General features: G+C 37.3%; 1 protein-coding gene across 1 annotated transcript; it reads right to left on the bottom strand.

The window, feature by feature from the left end:
• Nucleotides 1–1,328: 1,328 nt before the first annotated feature.
• On the bottom strand, nt 1,329–6,128 carry LOC110112532 (10 kDa chaperonin, mitochondrial). The gene is made up of 3 exons (XM_020844785.2): nt 5,958–6,128; nt 4,857–4,996; nt 1,329–1,597 (listed from the first exon to the last, which is right to left on the bottom strand). The coding sequence occupies exons 1-3, from the start codon at nt 6,060–6,062 to the stop codon at nt 1,549–1,551; spliced, it is 294 nt and encodes a 97-aa protein (XP_020700444.1). The 5' UTR covers nt 6,063–6,128; the 3' UTR covers nt 1,329–1,548.
• Nucleotides 6,129–11,433: the final 5,305 nt, after the last annotated feature.

Below are 11,433 nucleotides of genomic sequence, written 5' to 3' on the forward strand. Positions count from 1 at the left end.
ACTTTTTTGAGTAGGAATATTTATTGACACCCCTTTTATTTTTTTAAAATATATTATAGTAAAAAACTTTAATCATAATGAATCTCAAAGTTTTTTATTTATTTTGTGAGAATATAATTTATAAATAATTATTATTACATTATTAAAATATCATGATCACAAAAACATTCTATTTTTCATGAGTTTAGAATATTCTAATTTTAATTTAATTAAGATAAATTTTATAGCCATTAAATTTTTTTTCAAGAAAAGTAAAAGATAAAATTTAATTAAATTGATTAGCCTATAAATTATATTAATGTAAATATAATTATAAAAAACATTTTATTAAAATTGAAAGTCAAAATTTCTCCCTAATTATGCATAGAGCATTCCATTGGAAAGGTTGTTGAAGCATACCTCAAAGGGTACTACTAATTAAGCTTTGCTTACACTCTTAAACGATTAATGATTGAACAACCAAAGGAAGAATTATTAGGCCAAGTCGAAATGAGGTAATCGAGGTCCTATCCAAACCTAATTAGTTAGAAACTTCCAAGTCATTAGACACCCTAACTACTTTTGGCCTTCACTCAATTATAATAATTTGAAAAAATTCGGACCGTTGAATTATTGCACGCTCCAAATGTTCATTCCATTATGGGCATAGCTAAGGCTGGCCCAAGGGTGTAAACAAGCTCGAGCCAGCTCATGATCCTTGGTGGTCGTCTATATCATCCCGCCCGTGAAACTTTCCCGCTAATGGAAATTTCCTGCATGTGACACCTATGACCGCAATTTCTTGCTCGCGAAAAATGCCTGCCCATGAAAATGCTCACCCGCGAAAAATGCTTGCCTGCAAAAAATCATGTTTGCAGAAATGCCTGCCCACAATTTCCATTTGCAATCAGCTCGACTCGCCTCGCAAGCAATGTTTTGTTCGAACTCGAGCTCGATAAGTCGTCAAGCTCGAAATCCTGTTCAAGCTCGACTCGTGGGCTCGATCAGCTCGACTCATCGAACCTTTTAACGAGTTGAGCTAGGGCCGACTCGTTGTACATCATTAGAAACCTTCAATTTCAATATCTCTTGATTAATAGAGGAAGCTTTCAACCAACAGATCAAATTGAACTTTATTGAGCGCCTAGAATCACTGTAGATCCTGATAAACCTATATAAATATCATTTAGGGTGTTCGAGGTCGCAAAGAACAAGCTTTTTTTGACTGCTCTATTTCTAATTGCTCTAAAATTAATTTGGCTATGCTAAAATGTTACCATTAGGGAAGGGAAAAATCAAATGAAAAACAAAAAGCAAAAAATAGAAACTGCCATCATCAAACAAAGAAATTGTGAATAAACAGAGCAGAAAGATAAGTTAGTACCCATTTTATATATTATTCAAAAGTTTGATTTCTTCTCAAAAGATTTCACTCACTGCCATGAAAATTTCATCTTCCCTAAAGTCTCAAAACATGAATCCTGCTTCATACAAGAAACAGGAAACATGAACAGAATGGCAAATTCATCCCAATTCATCAATAATGGCTGTAACCAGCCTTGCTCATCTTCATTCTTTCAGTGTTCCCAGTATATCATCTTCTCTGAAGAGCTGGAACCTGGAGAGATATCACAAGTCAAGAACACAGTATCAATTCACATACTATTGATGTCCTAGTTTAATAGGAGAATAGTATTTGGAAGTGATTTCTAGAACGTGGAAGCTATCAAAAGAGATGCTAAGTGTAAAGAGAAAACAGTTGGAACAAGCAACGATTATTGTTCAAGGATCTGACCAGAAATAAATATACAAGTACTCCATATATTTTATGATAAATTTGCACTCAAGAACTTTCTTGATGTTCATATTGATAGGTAGGGGCGCAAAGTTGTCCTAAAATTCAAAAATGTTTATGTGCGGAGTGCGGACACCAATTAGGATACGCCACATAACCCCTGCTCGGTACTCAGCTCCGTACTGCTCGGTGCCTGTCGTGGTACTGCTAGCTCAGCGTATTCTAGTTAGTCTTCGAAAGATAAACTACGTTCGACATCCGCATAGAATAATTTCTCCCTAAAGCTAAAGTTCAAATTCGTTTTTTTTTAAGCCAAAGTTGAATGTCAACTACGTACTTCTATACTGACATATTTTATACCTATTATGTGCAGGACTAAGCCATTACTTCTACACGCCTTAACAACCTCCCCATTGACCAAAGAGCTCTCCCTATAAAAAATCATTCCTCAACGTAATCCACTTAATCATAACTAAACCTTCAACTATAATACCTAGGGAGTATGAAAGCCCTAAGGATGTGTGAGAGGCAATCAATTATGTTTTTTAGTCAACATATTATTCATATATCCAACAAAAGTCTAAGGCTTCATTTGGGACAACTTTCTTTCTGCTTTTTTAATTTTTGTACTAGAAAGCTGCTTCATGAAGCAGTAAAAAAGCCGTCCCAAACGAAGCCTAAGACTTCATCTGGGACGGCTTTCTTAATGCTTTAAAAAAAAAAAATTAGTACTAAAAAGCTTCTTTAAGAAGCAGCAAAAAAGCTGTCCCAAAATAAGCCTAAGCATATCCCTGTCACATCTCAATACACATCAAATGCTTACAAAATATGAATCAAATTAAAAGTTTAAATATTGTTCTCCATCAATAAACCAAGTTGAAAAAGAAAGGCAATTGCCAAAATACCATGATTTGAAATTGTGTAATCGAGTATTGAGAGGGTGTTCTTTCCGTGAAACAAAAGATAAGCCTCAGTATTGAATCATTAAATTAAGTAAAAATATGAAATAAAATATAATATATTAACACCACGTAAGATATTAGGATAAAATTATAAAAAACTAAAATAAGACCATTAAAAATCATAGATTAAACAACAATAAATAAAATAAATAAATTTACAATCATAATGAAGCTTATCTTTATAACCTAATCATTTCAAAGAAATTAAGCTTATCTTTTCATAAGCTCTTCTTTTGAAGTACTTGAGCAAATCTTTTTTAATTAACGAAATTTAAACTAATATAAACTAAATGTTCAGTAAAATAAATTAATCATCATAGGTTTATACGCATAATCAGGCTTGTGTTTTAACAAAAACTTTTCAAAACAGAGTAAAATTAAATTTAAAAAAAAAAATCATAGTAATTAAATCTTATTTGCACTTGTATTTAAGTAAAGCAGATAATTACTTAAATTACCTTAAAATACTCCTAACTAAAGTTCTTCAAGCTGCTCAATCATACTAGGAAGGATAGACTGAACAATAAACTGATAAATGATTATATGAAAGGGTCCATTAAAACAACACTTAGTGAAGATAACTTAATAGAAATTTAATTACGTTAAGGGTTTTAAATACACTTAAACCTAAAAAAGCTTAAATCTAGCTTAAAGGTTTAGTAAACCAGTTATAAATATGTTATTAAGATAAGTCATACATGCACTAGAACCCCAAAAAAAAACCAGCAGAAGTTGAAAGCTTCCAAAGAAGCGAATTCTTAAACGGTTCAATTTCATCCTGAAATTTCCTGAAATTTGCAAAACTCTGCATCAATAGTGCCTTAAATAGTTCTTACAGCACATAACCCCATATACTTCAGTACAGAAAGGGCAATCTAACTTTGCTGATTCAAAAGTTCTTTCAGTACAGTTATTTTCCTAATTTTCTATCGATAACACAACTTTTTGTATATCTTTTCAAGATTTATGTGCAATTTACCCACAGCTTCACTAACAGCCTTAAATCAATTATAAGAATATAGAACAAAACTAGATATTATGGTTAATCTCGAAGAACAATTTTCCTATGTACAAAGGTTTTTAAAAGCAGTTCAAGTAAACTAGAAGTTTACATAGCTCTCCCAAACAATAAAAATATGGATGAGAGTCGGCAAAACAAAAAGATGTTTAAAAGCCAAGCTCTAGAAATAAGCCCAGAAAACATATATGACCGCAATTCTTTATACTTACATAGCAAAGGGTTAAAAGCATCCACATCATAAATAAAACATTACAGTGAATGAATTTCTCCAAAGCATTCAATCTCAAAGGCTTTTTCTTGCAATTGAACTATTTATTGTTGATCCTTTTTTATTGGGTTTAGCAATCTGCTATCTTTTTTATCCTTAACATGAAGAGGGAGACAGTGGTCCAATAATGTATGCAAACTATACTAAGAAAAATAAACCTTCTTTAGTTTTGATTTTTCTTATCTTTAAAAGCACGTTATTTGATGAATCATCATACATACATACATATCCATCAAAACATAGATAGATATGAATTTGCACATATGCAAAAGCAAAAGCAAAAGCAATAATAAATTAAAGCAAAAAACTATAATTTTCCATTTGTATACATCCGTCTGCATTTCACATAAATGTACACGATGAGCATTCAAGCAACGAAATTATTACGTGCGGAGTCCAGACGGCGAGAACCATCCGGATTTGCTGTGTATTTATAAATACTCAACAAATACTCAATTGTGAGTATTTGCTGATTTGTTGCGTATTTACTGAGTATTTACAAATACGCAGCAATCCAAATGGTTCTTTCAGTCCGGACTCCGCAAAGAATAATTTGCCATCATGAACATTCTTTATCATGGACAACATATAAGTACATAGCAATGGCTATCAAAGCAAACAAGTTCACCTATTGTGACCATGAACAGGGAATATATCCATGTATACAAACTCACCAATCATACAAAGCATGCAATTTAATATGTATTAATAAACCCAAATTCAGATATGGTCAGCAGAATTCATGCCATGTAATTTAAAAAAACAAAACAAGTTCAGAAGGTATACAAATTGAACGAAGAACTGCTATATTAAATGCATGAATACACATACTCTTTGTCTCCGAGCTTCACTTCAGTACCACCATAGTCAGGCAGAAGGACAACATCTCCTTCCTTCACAAATACAGGTATATGGTTCCCATCTCTATCACGGGCACCAGGGCCAACAGCCACAACTTTCCCAGAGTTCAGCTGTACCATAAAAAAAAGGATTAAAAAAAAAAAAACAGAATGTTAATACAAAAGAGAAAACAAATAGCCATTTACGCATCATAGAATCGTCGCATGAGCATAGATGCATTATGATGGTGGGAAATAATCATTACAACAGCTAAAAAAACTGTTTCAGAAAAAAAGATAAAGAAGAGGATAAGCAAACAACTTTTCAACATGCCTGCCGAAAAAATCCTGCTAAGTACTAAACTAATCAAGCGAAGGCAAATCTAAGATGACTTCTTTCGGTAAGAAACCGTAGAATTTGTTTGTTTTAAAGGAATTAGAAGAGATCAACACAGTTATTAGAAAAATTCTATGTTAACTCAGAAAAACACTCATACGGATACAGATAAACACCACTCAATTTAGTCGAAATTAACTTAGAAATTGCACCCAAAATAGCAGATCAAATTCAAACTTAAAAAATCACAGATAGGTCAAAGCAGAGGAAAAAAATGATGCAAACTGCTAGAAAACAAGTAAGCACAGTGACGAAAATCCAACACCCCGTGTCCAGAATATGCTTTTCCTTTTGAGATCATTTGTTTAAGCTAAAGCAAATTTAAAAACCTTTCCATAATTTTGAACTCATATCTGCAGAGGTAACCATACAAGTAACAACTTCTCGTTCAGCAAAGCAGAGCAGATTCATTTGAAACCAGGATAAAAAAAAACGGGAAACAACAGAAACTAACCTAATAAACATAACCAGACCAACATATCAAATTTAGATAAACTCCAAACTCAGCATCAAATCGCACTAGAACCTCATTAGACCCAGAGAAAAAGGAAAATAACAGAAAATAACCAAGGAAACGAACCATAACCACGATTTCGAATTTAGAACCATTCTGGTCGCAGCATCAAATAACTAACCATTTTCCATGCCCATAAAAATCAACATCACATTTCATAGATTTAGAGCATCTAACGCTACCTTGCTCGTTTTCTCCGGAAGAAGGATACCGGCGTTAGTCTTCGACGGAGGAACTATCTTCTCCACGAGAATGCGATTCAAAGACGGTATCAATCGCTTGGCCATTTGCGGTCGCGAGAAGGATCGAGAGAGCGGCGAAGGGTTTTGTTAGCCTCTAGAATTTCATGGAGAATTAGGGTTTATGACGAGCGGGATGCTTACGAAAATACATAAATGCCACGAATATTGAAGCGAAATTACATTTTATTAACCTTTTGCTGGAGCTGGCTCAAGGCTAGTATTGGAAACTAAATTTCTCTTGGAACTTTCGCGAAGGTTTGGGGTGGATGGCTGCACCCGGCCCAATCTTATAAATTCTAATTAGTCACATTGGGCTCTAAATGGAACTTGGGCTAATTGGCTTTAAATCGGGCTACACGACCCCCTTCCAGGCCCCATATGCTTGCTGGCTTTGGACCCCCCATGGATGCAGAAATTATTATGTGAGGTCGGACTGTCCAAAGATGAATCAGGATGCGCCACATCTTAGAACAACTGACACGTCAGCTATTCTTAGGCTTCTTTGTAATTTCAGTTGTATATCTATACCTACTAGTTATATATATATATGGCTCTTCCATGGTAGATCAAGATTCTACTGCTTCTCTGCTTCCCTCCTCCACCACCACAAACAACCTTCAAGATTTCACCATCCCTGCAACTCTAAAATTTATCATCTCAAACCTAAAGAACCTGGTTCCCTCACCCCTCACCTCCGACAACTACAACATATGGCGTCTGCAGCGTCTCCAAACCTTCACGGCAAACGAATTCGCCGGTTTCCTCATGGGAGAAATCTCCTGTCCTTCTGACACTACCAGCACAAATTACTCCAAATGGCACCTGATCGATTGGAACTTAATCTCTGCGCTATTTTCAACAATCTCTTCCACTATTCTTCCTTATGTTATATCATCCTCAACCGCCCATGAGGTGTGGCAAATTCTTGAAAGACGAATGCAACCCTCAAATCGCTCTCGAGTTATTCAACTCAAGAACGAGCTACACCACATTCAAATGTGAATTTCATTTATGCAACAATACCTCATGCAGATCAAGACTCTCGTCGACAATTTTGTCGTCTCATACTCGCAACTAGACACGAAGGACATTATCCTCTGTATTCTGAATGGATTACCATCCACGTACAACTCCTTCAAGACGGCGATTCGAACCTCCCTCGTCCCCATCGATCTTGATACTCTCTACTCACTTTTGTGCAGTGAAGACATCAACATTTACCAAGAAAACCAGAGGGAAATGTCGGCGGAAGCGGACACAACCGCACTCTACGTTCAAACCTCTAATCCAGCTCATGGAAAAAGTTCCTATTGCTCTGTCAAGAACCACTCCTCCGCCAATCGGAACAACAATTACGGCTCCACTGACGCGTCCTCTGCTCTAAAGCAACAAGATTGTCCATACTGTCAAATATGCGGTAAGCCTGGTCACACTGCCTTGAATTGTTGGCACAGGTGCAACCTCAAATACACCCCAACAGAAACCTTTGTTCAACCCGAGAGCGCTTCTAACGCAGCAAACTACCAACGCCACAAGCGACTGGATTCTTGACTCTGGCGCATCAACTCACCTTACACCGGATCTCAACAATCTCCAACAAAGATCAACATATCAGGGCTCCGACTCTATCTGTCGCAAATGGATCCTCACTATCCATTCATAACTCGGGACAAGGCCTTCTTCCGCTCCCCGACTCGGCTTGTAAGCTCTATCTTCAAAACCTCCTTCACATTCCCACATTAACTCACAATCTCATCTCTATCTCAAAATTAACTGCTGATAACCAAGTATCTATTTGTTTTAACGCTAATGGGTTTGTCATTAAGGATTTACAGGACAATCGCCCTCTTCTTCTTGGTCGATTGCATAATGGGTTGTACACTATCCGAAATCCCTTTCCTACCTGACAGGAAACCTGCCTTGCTACCAGGACCTCGGCAATCCTTTGGCATAACAGGCTCGGTCACCCTCATCATGGGGTTCTCACCACTCTTCGCCAGCTGCTACCTGATACTACCTCTGCCTCTGAACATTTTCTTTGTACCTCATGTAACATGGCTAAAAGCCACAAACTGTTTTTTTAATAAAAGTTCTAATATTTCTCCTCACGCATTTTTTTTAATTCAATCCGATGTTTGGGGTCCCGCTCCGCAACAATCCTTAAATGGTTTCATTTACTATGTAATTTTCGTCGACTATTTCTCAAAATTTACTTGGTTGTATTTAATGCACTCCAAGAATGAAACCTTTTCTAAATTCACTCATTTTTTATCGCTAATCAAAACTCAATTCAATTCCACTCCAAAATTTCTTTGATCCGATGGCGGCAGCGAGTTCACCATCACCCAATTCAAATCATTCCAATCCTCTCAAGGTGTTACTCACCAACTCAGCTATCCTCACACACCAGAGCAAAACAGGATTGCATAACCTAAGAACAGACACCTTCTGGAAATCACCCGAACTCTTCTTCAGGCATCCAACATTCCTTCCCAATTCTTGGCTGAAGCAGTATCCACCGCAAACTATCTCATCAATAGACTTCTTTCCAAATCCATAGCTCAACAAATTCCTTATAAGTTGGTTTATAACAATCCTCCCTCATATGCTCACCTTCGCACCTTTGCATGCCTCTGCTTTCCATGGCTTCGACCATACTCACAAGAAAAACTATCACCTCGGTCCCAATCACGCATCTTCCTTGGATATTCATCTCAGCATTAAGGCTACAGATGTTTTGATCCCCTCACAAACAAAATTTGAATCTCTCGACATGTTACATTTCATGAACACATGTACCCATACATTGACTTAACCAATTCAAGCTCTAACATCCAAATGTCTGCGCCTAACACGACCTCCCTCCCCCCACTCCTTCTAACCCAAACCTTTGTTCTGAAACATCCATCCCACGCTCAACCGCATCATAACATTGCAATCACTTCTTCATCCACCATCCCAGCTCAGCCGGAGGCTACCTCACTTTCCCAGATTCACTCGTCTCACATAGAAGCTTCCAGCAAAACTAATATCCCACATCAGTAGCATCCTATGCAAACCCATGCAAAATATGGGATTCATAAACCCAAATAATTCTTTGACCTTTCAACCACTGTATCCTCTTCACCCACTCCCACTACATACAATCAAGCTTTGAAATTTCAACACTGGCGCTCTGCAATGTCTACTGAATTCCTCACTCTTCATCAACAAGGCACATGGTCGCTTGTTCCCCCTCCCACCAATGACCCAATCCTCGGCTGTAAATGGACATTCAAAATCAATACTCTACCCAATGGCACCGTCGACCGCTACAAAGCCCACCTACTCTTCCAAGGATTTACTCAAAAAACAAGGCATCAACTACTCTAAAACCTTCAGTCCCGTCGCGAAAATGCCAACCATAAGGATGCTCCTTACTCTCGCTCTACACCGCAACTGACCCATTCTTCAACTCGACGTATCAAATGCCTTTCTTCACGGCGACCTCACGGAGAATGTCTACATGCGTCAACCACCAAGCTTCGTCTATTCTCAATACCCAACTTATGTCTGTAAACTCCATAAGTCCCTCTACGGACTGAAACAGGCCCCTCGCCAATGGTTTAAAAAACTCACAGATTTTCTACAACAATTTGGGTTCAGGTTCAGTTGTTCTGATCCCTCCCTTCTCATTTTTAACAATAATCAAACACAACTTTACTTTCTCATTTATGTGGACGACATCTTGCTTACAGGGAATGATCAACCAATGATACAAAAACTTATGCAGCAACTACAAGCCCACTTTTCCATTAAACAACTTGGTCCAGTGTCTATGTTCCTCGACATCCAGATAGTCAAAATAACCATTGGATATTTTCTGCATCAGAAACATTATGCTCTATAGCTGCTCCAAAACGTAGGTCTCAACGACTGCAGTCTAGCCCCGACCCCGATCACTCCCACAAAATCAAACCAGTCAGCTCTCGACACACCATTCTCGGATCCACATCTCTACTGCAAACTTACAGGATCTCTTCAGTACCTATCCATTACACGACCGGATATCGCGTTCGCGGCGAATCACATATGTCAACACATGCATGCTCCCACTGACCATCACTTTCAAACTCTAAAATGTCTCCTCATATACATTAAAGGATCCTCACACTATGGATTACCAATCACATTCGACAACCTACAACTTCGTAGTTACACTAACACAGATTGGGCATCCGAAAGCGTCAACCTACAACTTTGTCTCTAGATGTTGTACATTTCTCGGCAACAACCTCATATCCTGGTCTGTAAAAAAACAAGCTACAGTGGCCAAGTTTTCAACGGAGGTCGAATGCATATTGCTCGCCGTAGTAACCTCACACATGTTATGGCTCTGTCGGTTAGCCGAAGAACTCCAAATCACACAACATTCTCCAACCACCAGACACTGCAACAACACATCAGCTATCGCGCTCGCCAACAATCCAGTTTTTCATGTCCTGACAAAACATATTTAGATAGAGTATCATTTCATCTGTCAGCACATCAACTCATGATCCATCATCGTCAAACACATTAGCTCAGCTGATCAAATTGCCGATGTCCTCACCAAGCCTCTTGTTACAACACGATTTGAAGAACTCAGAAGCAAATTAACCATTCAACATATAAATGCTCAATTTGAGGGGGCCTCCTAACTGACGCGTCAGCTAGTCTTAGAATTCTTTGTAATTTCGGTTGTATATCTATACGTACTAGTTCTATATATATCTCTCTGTAACAGCCTTTATCAATATACTTTTGCTATTTCCTCTTTGATACAACTTCTTTCTTCTTCTTTCTTTCTTGTATATGCCAGTCCTTTCACCACACACCAGGTACACAACATTGATATACAACAAAATGGTGATGTGGCGGATCCTGATTCGCCTCTGAATGACATTTGGTGACCACAAGGAATAATTTATCCAATGGATGAGAGAGAGGCTAGGTTTGAAAATTTGCCGAGCCGACTGACTCAAACTTAGCACTTTAACGAGCTCATAAATTGAGCTCATTGAACCATGATTTTGAGCCCGAGCTCAGCTCCTAAGCTTATCAAGCAGCTTTACTAATTTAAAATATAATTAAAAATTAATTTAAATTACCATTACACCATATATTTTAACAATTTCAAATTACTTATATATTAAAAGTTAATTTTCAAACAAAAACAATAAAATAAATTTTAATTTAAAACTAACAAATTGAGTCGAGGATGAACTTTCCAACAAGCTTAAGCCTAAAAAAATTTTAGCGTATTAAGTTCAAAATTAGCTCAATTAAGCAGATACTCATTCCACTCGACTAACTTGCACCACCGAGAGAGATAGAGAGAGAATGAGAGAGATTATTATTATAAAAAAAAATTCTTCATTATCATTCAACTACTTCG

This window comes from Dendrobium catenatum, unplaced genomic scaffold (genome assembly GCF_001605985.2).
Source record: "Dendrobium catenatum unplaced genomic scaffold, ASM160598v2 fragScaff_scaffold_133, whole genome shotgun sequence".
NCBI lineage: Eukaryota > Viridiplantae > Streptophyta > Magnoliopsida > Asparagales > Orchidaceae > Dendrobium > Dendrobium catenatum.

Excerpts from the sequence above, each read along its gene's own strand:
- LOC110112532 (XM_020844785.2), bottom strand. The coding sequence starts at position 6,062 with ATGGCCAAGCGATTGATACCGTCTTTGAATCGCATTCTCGTGGAGAAG. Across the intron at positions 4,997-5,957 it reads TTCCGGAGAAAACGAGCAAG|CTGAACTCTGGGAAAGTTGT; the intron begins GTAGCGTTAGAT and ends TTTATGGTACAG. Across the intron at positions 1,598-4,856 it reads GTGAAGCTCGGAGACAAAGA|GTTCCAGCTCTTCAGAGAAG; the intron begins GTATGTGTATTC and ends ATATCTCTCCAG.